The 19,404-nt window shown below is 29.2% G+C and overlaps 1 protein-coding gene across 4 annotated transcripts in view; it reads left to right on the top strand.

Moving 5' to 3' along the window:
• Positions 1–19,404, top strand: part of LOC142333578 (uncharacterized) — a 57,197-nt gene that overhangs the window by 15,357 nt on the left and 22,436 nt on the right. For 3 of the 4 annotated variants that reach the window (XM_075380886.1, XM_075380884.1, XM_075380882.1), the window contains exons 2-3: positions 11,367–11,495; positions 15,501–15,626. In XM_075380886.1, coding sequence (XP_075237001.1) covers positions 11,418–11,495; positions 15,501–15,626 — 204 coding nt within the window. In that variant the 5' untranslated portion in view covers positions 11,367–11,417. Of the gene's footprint in view, positions 1–11,366; positions 11,496–15,500; positions 17,693–19,404 lie in introns of those variants that run through there. The other variant, XM_075380885.1, reaches the window with a different exon arrangement.

Raw genomic sequence — 19,404 nt, 5'->3', positions numbered from 1 at the left:
TATACCTTTCTTATTAAGTAAAATATCGAATTCGTTTAAAGTTTCTACTATTCTTCGGGTAAGGACCTAGAACACCTAAGTAAAGTCTTTCGATATCACCAACCGTTGGCCCAGGGGGTGGAAAAAATGGGGTTTCGAAGACAAAAAAAATCGTACCTCCTTTAATAGGCACAGTGTCGAATAGGTTTAAAGCGGTAATTAGTTGTATAAACGTACCTAAAACTTTTGTCCTAAACAATTTTTGATATGACCTACCCTTACGGCAAGGGATGATCAAAATATTGCTGGAACTGTAACAAGATGGAGCTTGCCGTACGCTAAACATGTGAAACTTTTTTCACATGTACCTACTTAGCACCGGTGAAATTTATTACCGCCTTCCGGCGTCTCGAAAGGAATATTTTGTCATGAAATGTAGACGTTAGTGTGCACTGAATTGTCACGATAAGTTTGGTAGTTACCGAACAATAAACACAAATAAATAACATTTATGTAAAAAATTTAAATATAAGGAAATAAACTCGTAAAATAAGAGCGTTACATTACGAAATTAACAAGTAAAATTCAAAAAATTACAATTAAATAATGAATAAACGTTATAATTAATTATTTTTTGGCATTTAGGGGTAGCGTGATAGATCCTTTCAGCTGTCAAAGAATTTATTTAACATATTAAAACATTTCTATTTTATTCCAGATTTTTATTTTCTTTTAAAAGTATACGCAATTTCAAATTTTTTATTTCGGTTTATATTTTTGATTATTCATTTCGATGATAATTCATGAAAAACAGTCGCGTGTCTTTCAAATATTACTCGCTACGCTCTTAAAAGTTACAGATAACTTCGATCAAGCTTTTTTTGAATGTTTAGGATGAGAAACAACTTGAAGAGGGAACCGCATTCGTATGATTTGACATGTGATTTTTTTTCAGGGAAATCTTCATGTTTTCTTCAAATCCGATCATCCTGAATTACCCCAGCATTCAAATCCTTGTAAAAATAACCGAATTTACTAGGACTTGAACGCTGGAACTCTAAGCTTTCCAAATCAGCTGATTTGGGAAGACGTGTTCACCACTAGACCAACCCGGTGGGTACAGTTATAAGACCTACCTTTTTTCAGTTTTTCAGGTCAGATTTCATATAAAACCGCTAAAGTTCCCCCTTAATTTTCCCAGTATTATATCCCAGTATTATAGTATAGCTTAATTTGATGGAACGCACATAAATAAGGGTGAAACCTTTCACCAGCCGACGTTTGTTAACGAAGCCGTTTCCGAACCTATATTTGTACAAATTTTCTTCTTTATTTTCATCGGTATTTCACGTCCTAAATGTTTGTTATATACTTCGTGAATCGCTCTGTATTAAACAGGTAACTGATATGCGGAACGCTAGAACTATATCGAATGCTTTTATTTTAATGCAATATTCTGGAAATATATTTTTCTTAATTTGAGACCGGCAAGCCGAGTCTTTCGTCTATTTTGTGCCTGTAGCGTCGGAACAAATCCTGAAAGTTTGTGATATTTTTCGTGAATATCTCTTCTGTACATTCCTGTCTTGTAACTTCTCTAACGTTTATTTTCTTGTGCTATTTTTTTAATTTAATTTCCTGATATCTCAAAACGTAAAGAAAATTCAATTTCAACCCTCACTCCCACCATCTAACCGAAAGTAAAAACCGTATTTTTCTAGGACTAATTATATTAGTCCTTTATTTTTTCTAAATGTATTTAACGCTTGAATTAATAATTAAGAGTATTCTGTACCTATCCGTTGTGTCAAGACTCATTTTTTATGTTACGATGTAGATATTAAAATATTTCTAAACTTTTTTAACCTATTAGCGTGAAATAAAAAGTTTTTATAATGAAATTATCGTCTTACTAGATTTTCTTTCTGAAGTTGTATTAACCGTATCTTAAAATTATTCATTTACTGCCAAAGTTAACAAAGTTTGCGAATAATTTTTCTTAGATATAATAAAAATATCAACATTTGAAGAGGCATAGTAATATGACTTTAATGAATTAATTTTTGAAAACCACAATGTCGAACAATATTAAGTCCGTAATCTAAGGAGACCTTGTAAACGTTTTCAATGCGGCCAGTAACAAACCTCTTAATCCATTTTAGCGCACCTAGTGAATGTGCTTAGTACTACCGGGTGATTCAAAAAGGACCGTAACTCTAAAAGTTTATAAAAGTCTATTTAGATAACTTACAGATTTAAGTTTCTATTCTTCTAGTGACTGTGATATATGTAAAATATCTCCTACAGTAATATTACTAATTAAGAGTAATATTTTCTATAAAAGTAATGATGTTTATTAATTAGACGATCCATTTGGCGATCGTAATGAACATTTTGAATCGGTATATCGATATTTAAAATATATATTCGTCTTTTGTAAGGACAGGAAGCTATTTCATTTCTCATTCTATATTCCCTAGTAAGCCTGAAAAAAGGATTTTCAAGAGTTTTGTATATACATAAAATTATTGATGAACAAGTATAGAACTGTAAGAGATATATATATATATATATATATATAACGCTATTGTATGTAACCAATTCAAGGACAAGTATATAAAAAAACTACGTAACAGAAAGGCTTGTACATGTCCACACTGTTCGTGTCGGCAAGACAGAGGATGTAAAAAACAGGCCATCGTTAAAAAGATAAATCATTTATTTTAAGATTAATATTTGCTTTGTTTTTGTTTGAAAAAGCGTTTGTTTAAATCAAAGTTTATATATTTAAAATAAAGTAACAAAATAATCTGAATTATGTTGCTAAATTTTTTTAACTAAAATTTTTAATTTATCGACTTTAAATATGTTTTATTTATAAATATTTATATGAACAGTAAAGGAAAACCACAACTGATAATTTTTTATTACGATTAAATTTATGAAATGTTTTTGTGTTTTGGTTTAAATGGATTTTACAGCAGTTAAAATGAATATAACGATTTTAAAAACCGTTTTTGTTTATAAATCGAGTAAATTTAATGTTTAAATGCAATTTTTATTTATATTTTCTCTTAAATTCACAGTTCAATAAGAACGAATCCAGTGTGTGATGCACTATTTTCAAAACTAAGTGACTTATTATGTTAATAGAAAATAATTTAAAGAAAAAAGTTAATTAACTTTATTTTAAATAAAGTTAGATTTAGCAATAAAAATGCATCTTGCATTCCTATTTTAATAAAAAATATTCAATTATAGATTAGGAAAAAATATAACATCGTATACGAATTAATTAACAAACACCGATTTTAACTAATTTCGTAGCGATGAAAAATTTGAATTACAATTTTTTTTTGTCTTCAGTCATTTGACTGGTTTGATGCAGCTCTCCAAGATTCCCTATCTAGTGCTAGTCGTTTCATTTCAGTATATCATCCCCTACATCCCTAACAATTTGTTTTACATATTCCAAACGTTGCCTGCCTGCACAATTTTTCCCTTCTACCTGTCTTTCCAATATTAAAGCGACTATTCCAAGATACCTTAATATGTAGCCTATAAGTCTGCTTCTTATTTTAACTATATTTTTCCTAATGCTTCTTTCTTCATCTATTTGCCGCAACACCTATTCATTTGTCGCTTTATCCACCCATCTGATTTTTAACATTCTCCTATTATCCAGGAATCTGTGAATGACTTACTAATATATATATTACTTACTAAAAGTAAGTAATGACACAATTAATTTTCTTAATTGTACAAAATATTAATGCGAGTTTTTGAACCTGTTTTACATTAATTATTTACAGTTGCACTGTTTGTAAATGACGACAGAATATTCCAAGGTAATAATAACAGCGATAGACAAAAAAGATTGTTTTAATGTTTCTCTAAGTGCGATACCACTTCTTGAATTGCTTTTTTGTGTATATTACAGATCTGTAAATACAATTTTTCTTTTAAATAAATAATGCTTCGATAGAATTAAGGGAAAATATTGTTAAAATATATAATTTTGCACGGCATACCTGCGTTAGAATAATTTTACTGATGCTTTTCTTGTATAAATAGCATCAGGTACATCCTGAATTAATGTCTAACAGTAATCGGCTAGCATGTTAGTATTCCATTTCCCTTTATAACGACTTTCCATCACGTAATTGTCTTGGTGACCTTGATAATTGTCTTAATAATTAAGACCTATGGAACGGTCAATAATAATTATTTTTATCTTAAAGTAAAAGAAAGTAAATTCCTTTATCTTAAAGTAAAACTATTATGGAATATTCTTTTGTTTTAAGTAAAAAACAGAAATTAAGAAGGAAATTTACTGTTATAATGAAGAGATGATGTGAAGTAAGAAGTTGATTAACAATATTGTGGTAATTGTTGAATTTTTGTTTGCTGAGAAAATTTTTGTAAATGTCCTTAAATGAAGCCCAAGCTGCACTTTCTACATTATTTAACATCGAGTTAAATACATCATCTTTGACCGACTCTTCTTATTTGAGGAACAACAAATATTCCATGATGAAAGTAACAAGGTGTCGCACACCCGGCGTTGCGCAGTAGCTCGTCCCAAATTCCTTTTCCCGCCATGATGTTTAAATTCGTTTATGCGGTTGGCGCACAAACAGAAGCAAGACATCAATGTGATTAAAGGCAGAATTAAACAAACTTTTGAAACATAAAAGAATAAAATTTATTGACGTATATGAAAATTGGCGTCGAAATGTGGATTTTTACTCTAATATTTATAAATAGGAAGTGCCGTACTCACGTGTGCGTGTACACGCACTTCCAAATAAATATGGAGTGCAGGCTTTTTTGTAAATTTTTATAAATTTTTAAATTTTATATAAAATTTAATCGACTCTATGTGGAGTCGAGAATTATGATCTGAATGATAAATTTCGTTTATTTCTTAACGATATAATAATTTCTAATAATTTTTCTTAATAAACAATTTACCTTGAATTAATTATTAATGTACTATTAGATACAGAGCGGTTCAGAAAATAATTAACTTTAATTATTTTAATTCAAAATGAAAATATAATGGAAACGTTTTAATGAAATAGAAAAAAAAAAGTTTTCATTAACATAAAAACCAAAACCGACCCTTTTGCAATTGTTCTCTTTATTGCACGCGGTTTAAAATGGTTTACCTAGAAAATCCCTTGCATTTCATTTGACTCGTTAGAAAAATATGTTTATCGAATATAAAATTATTTTTCACTAAACTTTTTATTTTATTTTTATTTCGGTATTATAAAGTAATATTCATTTTGGTATCCGTAAAAAAATAAGTAATATCTCATTTTCCCGTGTAAATTAGATTATTAAAAGCAATTTCTTTCAAAAATTGTTTTGCGATAATATTTTTAATTAAACTAAAAAATCATCAATTCTGAAGATCGACCAAAATAAAAATATCAGATCTATAGTTATAAAATTTTGAAATAAGTTATCTCCCATTTAGTTGATTTTCCATTTTAACAGCATTAAATAGTTTCACATAAAAAATGGAAAATAATATTAGTAAAAAAAATATTTTATGAGCATAAAAAAAAAATTATCGGTGATTCGATACCGAACCCCACGAATAGCAAAAGGAGTCGTTACCGTAGAGCCACACACGCTACACAAAGACTTAGTGTCAGTTGCACTTCATAAGATGTGTGTTCCCTGTTTCTTTGTTTAGGTTTTCATTCATTATTTTGAATTTTATCTTAATTAACAATCGATTTCAATACTCTTAAGAATCAATAGACTTGTATAAAATATTTATTTTTATTAAGGATTATTAAAAAAATTTTTTTAATATTTTTAATAAATATTACGACTTTATCAGTACCAAATTACACTAATTAATATTGAAAGTGAATAATCATTCATAAATATTCGATTGTTAACTCGTTTAATCATTATCATGTATTTAAAATGTTGTAAAATTTTTGTACGACTAAAAACTTTTGTCCCAAAATCCCTTACTTAAATGTTCAAATAACCCGGTAGAAAATGAGATTTTGCGACGAGCGTATACGCATGCGCGCCGAATACTGAGCCCAATGCTACACCTTGTTACTTTCATCATGGTGTGAACGTTTGTCTAAGACCTTTGTGTGGGAGGGGTTTATATTATAAGTATTATTTATTTGGTGGTGTTCACTTTTGTTTATCTGACCAAGTAAGTAATTTTATACCATTCTAACATAAATTAATAGAATTTAAGTAGATTTTTTTTATGATGAATTTGTCATTACTAATGCTGTACGGTTAATTGATATACAATGTAATCATTTCTTAAAACATTACTGTCTTAATTAGTCTAAGTTAGCGAGCGTAGGTTAATTCGTTAAATTATGTTTATAATATAATAGTTATATCGGGCGATATTGACAATAATCCAAAGGTTTGCTGTTTATAGTTATAGATATAAATTAACTTAACCTAAGCTCGCTAACCTCGACCAATTAACATAAATGTTTTGATTATTTAAATAATACATAATTGCAATAATTACTGAATTTATAATTTAAATACTCAAAACATTTAACAGTAATGACTTATACGATAAAAAAACATTAGGTTGGATAACATTGCATAAGTTCCACGATTATCTTTCTATTTATTGAAAATAATAATACTTATTTTCTTATTCATATTCTACGATACTAATAAATAAGAACAGTGGATAGTTGACAGTTTTGCAGTAGACTCTTGAAGTTTTCAATTAGGTTATAATTACAATAGGACCTCCATTGCTCGTTACCCGTTAATTCATCTCGTTCAATAATTCGTCATCCCTCTGGAAAAATTTGTGATTTTTATTTTAGAGGTACAATACTGATACACAAAAGAAAATTAAATTTTTAATTACTAATAAAAAGTACACCATCTGTTAGGCCTACAGCATAAAAGTTCACTTAATTGACTGATGTTTTTATATGAGCCTATTGTACATTATGTATAAATTACAGTAATCATGTGAGAAAAGAACTGATAAAATTACTTTACATATTTTTCATTCATATAAACATTTTCATTTGGGCACTATTATTTGATAAGTTTTTTTCATATTTCTTACACAGTATAGTACTTTATTTTCTTTAAAACACATGAACTAATATATTCACCAACAGTTCCAATAGTCCAAACTGAAAAACCAATAAAAATTCTAAAAAACATGAAGCAAAGTAACCTGACCGTCTCCTTTCTACCACTAACCATCCTCTACCGTCTTCCTGTTCAGGAGTCGACTTAACTATATCCATTTCAACAGACACACTTGCCTGTTGCTTGTCAGCTGCCTTAACACCATTTACCTCAGTCGATTTCCCTTTAACATCTATACCAGTGACCACCGTCTCTGTATCCTTACTGCCAGGGGCAACATCCATTGGTTGGACTTATTCTTTTTTTGTCATCAGACGCCTTCCTAGACATCACTGAAGAACGCTTTCTGTCGTAGCAGCTAGAAATGAATTCTGTGGCTTCATAAACTTTAAATGTTTATAAATTTTTACAAAAAATTATTTTTAACAAACCGAGTTCAGAAACTGATTACACAAAAAAATCTGAAATTTGAGTACCCACTTTCACTATTTGGGGTGGCAGGGGGGTCGGAAAATGTATAAAGCTAAATCTGGGATATGATTTGGGGGATGTCAGGGGGTCCGGAGATAAATGAAAATAAAAAGAAGGAATTTCCCCTTATAGCTCACCTTAGACTTAGAAAATATTCCAATTGGCAATACCTGTTTAGAATATTGCCACAGCTGTACACTACAAAACTGACAGTAACAATCCTGACGAATCTAACTGGCCACTCTTAACGTAAAAACACTATAACAGTTGAAGTACACTTCACTGAAAACGTGATTACTCATTTACTCATTAATTTACAAAAGTAAATTACACCCACTGGCATGAATCTTAAGAAACACTCATTTTACGTAATCTAACACTTGACATTACCAAAATCACAAATAACACCACTAAAACACCTTTCACTTCTGGGAGTACAATTTAATGAACTCCTATACCAAAGGCTACTCAACAACACCTTTTCTTTTCTTATTCCTGTTTAACCTACAGGAATCATCATCGGGTATTATTTCTGAGGATGATATGTATGAGTGCAAATGAAGTGTAGTCTTATACAGTCTCAGGTAGACCATATCTGAGATGCATGGTTAATTGAAACCCAACCACCAAAGAACACCTGTATCCTTCGATCTAGTATTCAAATCTGTTTAAAAGTAAACTGCCTTTACTAGGACTTGAACGCTGGAACTCTCGACTTCGAAATCAGCTGATTTGGGAAGACACGTTTACCACTAGACTAACTCGGTGGTTCGCTCAACAACACCTAGGATTTGTCTAATTAACACACACAAAGATCATCTGCTTGACATCATCAAGGACATCAGGATACGAGAACAAATCGTACTCGCTGGTACAGATACGACATGAAGCAGTTATGACATGACAGTAACTGAGTAAGGAAATAAGTCTACCTCACAGCTGTTTCTCATTGGTTCCAAATGACAATATTAGACGGTTTATGTTTTTAAATCGTATTAACATATTTTAGAATGTGGTTGAAATAAATAACAACTATATAAACTTTTTTTTTTTAATGCAAGTAGATACCTATAATCTGTTTGTTCAGGACAATGAATGACAGTTTACAACTGTTTTGAAGGAGAAACCTCAACGGCAAAAGTTAATTCTTATTTACATCATACTTCTCATAAAAGGATTTACTTCTTAAAGATCTTGAATTTTAAAAAAGGTCAATTGGATATAAATGTCAAAGATTAACTGTCAGAACATTTGGATGACTGTTGAGTTTTGGTTAAAAAATTGAGATTTCTTCTGTAACTATAGGTATCTTGAATCGTGTACATTGTTATTCGTATTGTACAAAGTTGTAAGGAAATAAAGTCTACCTCACAGCTGTTTCTCATCGGTGCCAATGACATTATTAGGTGGTTTATTGCAATGTGATGATGTGTAAAACTTTGTATTGTATACATAATATAATTATATTAGATCCTGTTAATATTTCTGCCGTAAGTCCAGATCAAATTTTCGATGGCTTTGTAAATAATAATCTTATTCAGAGATAATTTTGAGTTTCAATTTAGAATCCAGTACATTTGACAAAATTTAGTAGTATTCAGTTGTTCCTTTTTTTCCAAATGTGAGCCTTTTGTCAAGGTAAATACCAAAGCATTTTGGTATTCACTAAAATGCTTTGGTGAACACTTTAGTTGCTGCTTTGAAAATGCATAACTAAAATGTGTACTTTTAATTTTCATTAGACTTTATTTGTCACAACTTCTGCCACGCTTCAATGTTGTTAAACTCTTCTTGAAGGTGCTGTGAACTTGTGAATTACTTTTACACACTACAAGCAAATCGCTTATAAATATGTTATTTTAGTGTTGTGAGAACAAGCGTATTGGAAGTGCGTGTAGAATACACTTCCTTGAGCATTACCTACAGTTACGGAAAATATTAGACATAATTCAGTCTCGAATGTAATCTTGAAATATCTATTACTTAAAAAAAAAAAACTGATAATGTAGATGTCGGATTAATTTTATAAAGGCCAGCATGTTACACTTCTTAAGAGTTGGCAGATATCAAGAAGAACAAGCAGAGCAGAATTTTTTGTCTGAAGCTGTGAATATTAGGGAAAATTTGATGAATCTGTTGGATGGTACTATGATCTGTTTGAAAGCCGATCATATCATACTGATATGATGTTATAAGAGAATTAGCATTAGTTATGCAAAAGCAAATATTCTACTAGTTTATTAAAGACAGAATAAAATAATCTTATGCTGTCTGATTGTATATGTGATTTTTCACTCGTCATATTTCTTATATGTGCATGCCAAAAATCTGGAAGTTTTTTAAACAACTTTCAAATTAAAAGTCCTTTTGGATGGTATTTGGGATAAATTTAATACATATTCTTGGAATTAACCTTCACTTCGACAAAGCAATACTTGTTGACACTTACTATCTCTTTTAAGAGATCTAATCCGTGCTTAATTCCTTTGGGCAACCAAGTTACAAGCTCGTGGGATTTTTGTACAGAAATTAAAAAAAAAAAAAAACATTTAAATGACAATTTTCTGAATATACATTTTGTACAATGTTATTATACCGTCCAAATTTAAAACCCTCTGTACTATCATACTGTTGAAATCGAACCTTAATTTGGTGTAAAACATGTTTATATTTATACTACAATAGTTCTCATGTGTATCTGTATATGTAATAAGACACAGATCAATGACAACAATTTTTGTTGAAGAGAAAAATCATAACAATTATTTAGAAGGATGATGCGCATTCAAAAGTCAATAGACTTGGCATGTGTTGTTATAGTCATCATGGTTATTATCAATAAACAAGAAAAATGGGTCGCTCTACAGTAGTTTTTAAATGTTACAATCTTTTTTTTTTTGTAATAATGATCAATTTTTAGTTTTATGTCTATGACAATAAAACAATTACTGTCGTTTTCATTCAATCATTTATTCTTGATCTGTATACAGACTGGTAGAGATTGATTTGTTTTTGCAGTCAATAGGAAGTATAAAGTTTGTAGGAAATGTTTATTATGTCTACATATTTCCTCTATAAAGTTTAATATCAAATCTTGGCACTCCCTCAAAGTCAGATTGAGCTTTTAAGATAGAAAATTGGGCTGTCTGATCATTAACTGGTGTTTATAAGTGAAATTAAATATCCTTGTGTTTATATTTATGGATATGCAATCTTTACTAAAAACAATTGTCACTTATTCTTAAAAATAACAATATCCACCTAAACTGAACCATATAACAGTACTGTTTTCGCGTAACTTGACATGGTACTTCAGATTACAAGAAAGGGGCCTTTGTGTGCTTCTGAATTCCTGAATCATTTGAAGAATCTTCCAGCAATTTATTTAAAATACAATTCAACATTTGTTTTATGGAAACAACTTTCCGTTGTTGATGAATTTTTAAATAATACTAATTAAAAAAAAAATCTCAATTTATCTGGATTCCGATTAACATGTATTTAATTTTCAATAGTGCCTTCTAAATTGTGAATTATCATTTTGTGACTTTTTATTTTTAAATATTTACCTTAACATTATTTCATGTGTTTTTATAAAAAAATTGTATAGACTTTTTAAACACATCTTTTTTTATCATATAATCTGTTTTATTATTACTAATTTATTTTATGATGACATAATATAATTATATAATGGTATTATTAAGTTACATTCAGAATAAAAAAAGACTATTTGTCGAATAATAATTAGTTTTTCAAATTTTTATAAGGTTTTTTTTTTATCTTATTTAAAGGAGTCTGAGATCTCATTAAATGATGAAGTTTCACCACAGATTAATCTTAATATGAAAATCATTGAACGTGAAATAAATGATTTACACACTGTGAAGACAGAAGAAGAGATGGAATTTTATCCGGGTCATGTAAGTATTTATAATTATTGGATATTATAACAAACATGGCTTAATCTCTTGTTAATTTCATTTCTGTGTGTGTATGCGTGCACGCGTATGTTCTGTTATAAAAAAATTGTTTTTAAATCTCTTTCTATTTAATTAATATCGACTTATTAAGTTGTGTGTTAATGATAAATGGTTAATGTTTGAGGGCAAAAGTGTTGTTTTTAAACTTCAGTGATTTCTGAAATGCGTGTATTTTTAACTTTTTCATAGAGTTATCATTTTAATAAGCTCTGGGTAAACGGTTGTTATTTGTAATGGCTTTTCATATTTGAATATTTATCAAGTTAGTAATAAAAACCTAACCTGATGCAGATTCAACAGAGTTGTGACATATAATTTTATTATTGAAATAAAAATAAAATAAAATTTAATTCTGTATTTACATTAGGAAAACTTAACATATTTACCATATTAAATGATATTTTAAGTTATGAGCTAACTTATGATAAGTTATGAGTAATGATATAAGTTATAATCTGCTCTGTGGAGCTGATGCAGCAATGCTAAAGAAATCATACTAGAGTCACCTGGTGCAAAATGTTGTCAATAATTTCAGTTTTTTGTTGTGAACATTTGCCTTCAGTTATTGATAGTGCAATTTCAAAAATATGATAGTAGCGCAGAGGGTTTTATATTTGTACAGTATTATAATGTTATTAAAAGTTTATATTCAAAAATAATCATTTAAAACTTTTTCTAATTTTTGTAACCCTGTAACTTGGTTGCCCAAAGGGATTAAACACATGTTAGGTCTCTTATAAGAGACTAGATGTCTAACCAGAACCTGGACCATTCGAGGCTCAGGTCAGCCCATGCGAATCCCAGAGCCAACTCGGGGGCCACCTCAAGGTCTACCTCATGGCTGCAGACATCGCTTCAATTGCCATTCCCAATTTTCCAGGGGGACTGGTGTCCTGGACATCTGTAGATTTTCCTTTGGTTGTCGTTTCCATCTACCCAGGTGACTCCATATCCTAGACTCCCGCACTGTATGTTATTCTCATGGTTATGAGAATAATACTGATTAATAATAGTTACAGTATTCAGGCTTCACAGAAATCTGAAAAAGGAACTAAATTACAATAGGTAGAATATTGGGAACTATAGTAACTAAAGTACACACACCTTTGACGATGAAAAATTCTTAACTTATTTCTTTTTAAGGGCAGAAATATAATAATGAAGTAAAAGGATTAGTTTATTTTTTCCTTAATGAGTATCTTTAATTCATAACTTCACCCACCTTGGGGGCGAAGTTAAGTTATATCTTAACTTACAAGGGAGTTAGGGCCTCGGGTGATGGTTTAAAAGCTTCTCTGGGATAACATGAATGTATCCTGCAAATTTGAAAGTAATTGCTATTTTGTTTTTTTATCATTTTAGACGTTAACCAAATTTTCAATATTGTTGTTAGTGTAGCAATATTTTATATAAATATTTTCATCAACACTTTTATTATTTATAGGTATTAACATGCTTTTATTATTAGATTTGAAATTTTGCTTTTTATAACTATTATCAATTAATGACATGTTATATCCATTTTTTATTGTAATAACTTTAATCTAGTTTTTTTTTTTATTATTATGTGTGTATGCTCTATTTAACATGTTTGTAAATTTATTATTAATTTTATGCGCCCAAGGATGATTTGAATTTTTGTTAATAGTTATTTTATTAGTTGTTGGTTTTTTATATACATGTGTTATAATTTTATTACGTTTACTAATTTCTGTCAACATCTAAAAAAAATTTTTTTCTGTATTTGTCAGTTTCGAATGTAAATTTTAAATTATTATAAGAATTAAGTTTTTTAAAATTATTAACTGTTCATTATTTATAATAGGTTCATAGATTACCAAAATATAAATATCATCCACGTATCAAACCCGTGTTCGAATTTTATAAATATGGGTAATACCATATACTATTCTACTCTCAAATTCCTGTAAATAAATTTTGTCCATAACGGCCAATGATGGAAATCCCATGGGTAAAGTATTATCTGGCGTGTAAAAATTTGTTGTTAAACTCAATTATTTGTAAAAGTGCTGTCATCTACTGCAGCTTTGGTTAATATGTACCTTTATAAGTTTATTATTTATAATATATATATTCTCCATTTGAATTTTGAAAATCGGAAGATTGTGTGCAAAGATATTATAACAGCACCACATTGCATCTCCTAAAACAGCGCCCTAGGGGCGTCCTGTTTGTTACCAGTGATGGTAATAATTGGTCTACCCTCCCATGAGGTGCTCATATATCTCATCACTCTAGCCTCATATGCAGTCCCCGCTGGAAGTCCCATGGCTAAACAGAAATTTTATTACTGTAACAAAAATTTTTTTAATATTACTTGTATTATTTTTGTAATATTATTCAATTGACCGATATGAATCATTCATTTCAAACCCAGGTCACACAGTGACATCTCTGTCACTGTTCATTAATTCAATTCTCTCAGTTTATTAATTCAATTCATTAAAGTTTGTGCTTGAACCCATAAATCTCCACTACTACATACACATACTCATATTTTTTGTTTTTGAGATTGTTCATATACCATCTAATTCATAAATTACCTACAATGTGAACTTTGATCGTCATAACGTTCTTGTTTAGCTAGTTTTAATTATTATTGCTTTACATCCATTCTCAAAAATAAATATTTTCTGGATCTATGGAAAATAGCTGAAACCAATCAAACTAGGTAAACCATCTAATGATATAACATCGTATCGACTGATACGCTTGCGAGGTGTGTGGCAGTAATGGACCCGCTAGACTCAAACAACGTAATAATTTTTTGAAGTACTTTCTATAATTTTGCAATTTTCTTTGTTGTTAAGAGCTAATTTTCCATTTTTATCATCAAGCAAAGGCTGAGTAATTGGTATTTGATTTTTTTTTTCAATTTCTGTAAGTGTGGTAAATGTTTAACATCATTTATTTATTTAATTCAGATAAATGGGCATGAAACCATAAAAAGATCATAAGTACATAAAGTAGAAGATCTGTCATCATTTTTGTTAGTAGATTTAAAAGAAATATTTGGAATCATTAGATAAAGATTCCTCAACTTTAACAGTATAATTAAAAATTAAATCTTTGTGACTAAAAATTTTACATATACATTGTTGTTAAATAGTCTTAATAATAAGTAGATCTATATTATTTTTGAAGCTTATGGAAATTTTTCTTATTAATAACTGTGATAATAAGTTCACTATAGAACCGCTTTGATAATTACATTTTTGTATAAGTATATTTGGTACATGACAAAAAAATTTCTGTATTGGTGATTAATATCAAATCCCAGTCAGGCATGGCATATGCTGCAAAATTCAGCTTCCATGTTCCATGCACATACTTAAATATTACCAGGCAGTACAAAAAATAAATAAATATTATTTACTATCAAACTCTCATTTAGTAAATGTTGAACGTTACAAAATTTATATTTTTATATCTGGTAAGAATTTATGTAAATCTTATATTTATATTTATAAGATTAGAATTCAAAATTGTAGGTAACGTTTTCTCTAAGATAAATGATGTTTATTATGATAAAAAATTTCACCATAACCAGTATTAACATCAGTGTCAGTAAGATTAGAAAAACAAAATCATGAGAATTACCGCAAGAGTTTTAACAAATTATTTGATTGTTAGTTTGTAGAAAAATATGAAAGGTGAATAGCAGCATTTTTTGATAACATTTAGCAAAACCTGGCATATTAAAGTCGCCTAATAATATTAGTAATAATTTAACTGTGATTGCACTATTTATGTGTGTTAAGCGAATTAAGAGCTACAATTATTTTTATTTTATAAATTATACAAAAAAATCACATTTACTTTATGTGTGTTAAGCGAATTAAGAGATACAATTATTTTTATTTTATAAATTATACAAAAAAATCACATTTACTTTGTAGCATTCATGTTTGCTTTTTATTACAGCAAGCAGATTTACTGCAACTGGAAGAACTGCTTGATATTAGTAATGGTGATATCAAAAAAGATCTTTTAGCGATTGAAGAGACTGACTTGGTTAAATCAGAAAATTTAAAAGTTGAAAATGAAATGGTAAGAGTGTTAGATTTTGCGTACAGTGGAACACCAATTATCCAGATGGACCTTTGCAAGGCCAAATCTGGATAATTGAAAAGGACAATTTAAAAAAGTTTTATCATATAACACTTCACATATCATTCAGTTTAATGGGTAAGATACTATGTAAATAAAAAATACATAAAAAAAAATTAAATGTATTTTAGTAAAATTAAAAAGAAATTTGGAACATATGTACCATGTAAGAAAAAAGAGATTCAGTAATACGGTTAAAGAAAATAGTGTGTAGACATTTGCTTTTATAATTAGTTTTACAAAGGCCAAAACACACATTTATATTTTTGCTAAATGACTTGGAAAAATTAAATTAAAATTTCTGTAAAAGTAACATCAATAAAAAACATTTGTATTGCAGCGAAGATTTATTTGAATAGTGTTTAAATTTTTTAAATAATGTATTGGTTTTTTTAAGTTGTCTAGTCTGGATTTAAGCAGTGCAATTAGTTGGACATCTGGAAAATTGGTGTCCCACTGATATCTTTTAGTCATCAACTCCTATGGTCATTAGCCCCAAATTTTCATTATTATTATTATTATTATTTTCATCAACATTTTTTTGTTATATAAGTGCTTTATTACAAACACTGCACATTGGTCTTTCTTCGCCGGTTAACAAATATAAATTTCTTATTCGTGTTTGACCAATTGTAAGTCTGGTCACCACCTCTTGTTCTCAGCGAGTTTTAATTCACGTGCCTCATCCATTTATATGAAAAAGTTTTAACTGCATTTAGTTTTGTATTTAATATTCTCCATTTATTACTCTACCTGTTTCTTATAGTATTAGACAATTTTTAACATCGGCCACTCGTACAGGAAATATATCAAAGTTATCACAGACTATTGCTGTACTGGCAGCTTCATCTGCGCTTTCATTTCTTGCAATACCAACATTTCCTGAAGTTCATACAAATACACATCGCTGTCCTCATCGATTTAAAATATATAAAATGGACAGGATGTTTGCAATAAGAACATCCTTAATGTTCTTGTCCCTGTTTAGCCTCCAGTAATTACCATTCAGATAATACTTCAGAGGATGATATGTACGAGTGTAAATGAAGAGTAGTCTTGTACAGTCTCAATTCGACCATTCCTAAAGTGTGTGGTTAATTGAAATCCAACCACCAAAGAACACTGGTATCCACGATCTAATATACAAGTCCGTGTAAAAATAACGACTTTACTAGGACTTGAACGCTGGAACCCCTCTACTATCAAACCAGCTGATATAGGAAGATGTGTTCACCACTAGACCAACTCAGGTGGGATAATGTTCTTGTTCCGAATTGCAGTAAGTGCACTTAACAAAACGAAACATATAAGCACCATCTCTTCGCGGAAATGTTCAGAGTAGTGAACAGATTGCTGTATGGCAATAACTTCTGCCGTTTAAACACTAAAAATTTTTGGCAGTTTCCATTAATGGACTTTTCCATTTACATATATGGGGCATCCAACACCATGTTTGGTTTTAGAACAGACAGTTTAAATTACTATACATTATTTGTAACTACTGATGGTTGATAGAAATTCCTGTCAGTTGATTACTGCTTGCTTGTCTTTTTTTTGCCCAAGGTATAAACCTCCCTAAAAAAATTAAGAATCTTTAAAATAAAAAAAAATACTGTGTTGCCACCGGTATATTCTCTGATATATTCAATATATTTTAATAGATTTGTATATATGATTTTATTATTCTTTTTTTTTTATTTGACTGATGAATCAATTCGTCAAACGTTGGACGAATTGATAGGAAATAGATAATCGAATAGTTGTAAGAAATAGATAATTGTGTTTTTCACTTTTTCAATTGTGTTTTTAAGTATTGTTTGTGAAATATGTTTATAATACATAAATTGTGATTTTTATGTGGTATAAATAAATAACATTTTGTCCTTAATGTAAACAATTTCAGAATTATGTACTATAACATCCACTTAAATATTTAAGCAGATTGATTATCGATTAATTTCGAAATGTACATTAGAAATTATTTATTTTTTAATTTAATAAACAAAGTTACACAGAAAACAGGTTGTTTCTTTATTTTAATCGTATACCATTTCTTTCCATAAAAGCAAATCAATTGTATTATAGTGCGGACTGGATGCAAGTTTATTATTTATCTTGTAATAGTTATGATGATAAACACTAAATCAAATCTTCCCAACCTGCATACTGAAAGTGGTACTAATGTGTGTCAACAGGTTTGGGGGTTTGAATCTGAGGTTGGTTTTGAATTTTTTATTTATAAGTGCCTGCAATTATTTGTCAACCTGTCTGTTTAATATTTTGAAATTTTTTTATATCGACATCATTTAAATATGATGTGCAACCTTACTCTTTCTATTTAAAATTGTATTGTTCCAACCATGGGAGTTTGAGAAGTGGTGGATTTCTAAATATGCTAGCTAGGCTGTAGCCTATTGTGGCAAATTTTCAAAGGCAGTAATGGGCTGCCTGGAACCGAGTCAGGCCCCGGACACTTGTTGGGATATAAGGTGGTTACCGTAGATTTAAGCTCATCAAGCACTACTACTATCTCCCTCCATTCGGTCTCTACAACTGGAAATAATCGTTTCATCTTCTCAATCGCCATTTCACCCAGGAAGAGGAGCTCTTATTCATGATAACGATTTAATAACCCACCTTATGCATAATGAAGAGAAAAATTATATTTGTAACTTTTGTCAGAAATCTTTTAATCGGAGTTCTAATTTAAAATTACATTTAAATAATCATACCCAAGAGAAAAGTTATATTTGTAACTTTTGTCAGAAGTCATTTAATCATAAAAACACTTTTAAAGACACATATTAATATTCATACAAAAGAGAAAAATTATGTTTGCAACTTTTGTCAGAAGACTTTTAATCAAAGTTCTAATTTAAAATTACATTTAAATATTCATACAAAAGAGAAAAATTATATTTGTAACTTTTGTCAAAAGTCATTTAATCATAACAGCAGTTTAAAGACACATATTAATATTCATACAAAAGAAAGAAATTATGTTTGAAAATTCTGCCAAAAGGCTTTTAATCATCTTTCGAATTTAAAGAAGCATATTAATTTACACACCAAAGAAAAAATTTGTTTGTAACATTTGTCAAAAATCTTTAATGAGAGTTATACTTTAAAAAATTACTTCTTTTTGTTGTAATGATGTTGTTTCTAAGGCAGAGATTATGTGCGTTCTCAATATTGTACAAAATAAGTTATACTTAAGTTTACGTGAAGATATTGGTGCAAATTTACTTTTCCTGATAGTTGTATAGTGTCAAAATTCCAGCTTGGAGCTATTAAATGATGTCATCAATCATGTTTCTGTACTGTACTTTGATGGCATTCTGCAAATACACTGGACTAATAATGACAAAATATTTTTCAAGTAAATATTAGTAACGTTTGTTTTCTGTACAAAATAAGTTGTGATCATACATATATTTTTTGTTAAATTGAAATCTGTTTATTTTAGAATTTTTATGCAAACCAAGTTATCAAATATTGTTTTCTTTTTACTTGGCAAAATAATGTAGGCTAGTTTTTGTGAAAAAGTTTAGCAATCTTATGTAGAAGCCAATTATTTCTAAAAATGTCTTTAGTTAGTTTTTATTTCTTATCTATGTTACTTTTAGTTACCGTGATCATTTTTATGCAAGAAACTTGTTAAATTTTTTTTTGTACTTCAGTGTAATTTACTGAAACAATTTATCACAAAAAATGGTGT

The sequence above is a fragment of the Lycorma delicatula genome, chromosome 13, assembly GCF_047948215.1.
Source record: "Lycorma delicatula isolate Av1 chromosome 13, ASM4794821v1, whole genome shotgun sequence".
In the NCBI taxonomy this organism is placed as follows: domain Eukaryota; kingdom Metazoa; phylum Arthropoda; class Insecta; order Hemiptera; family Fulgoridae; genus Lycorma; species Lycorma delicatula.
The sequence above is the reverse complement of the archived record's forward strand: the minus strand, read 5'-3'. Positions and strand labels throughout refer to the sequence as shown.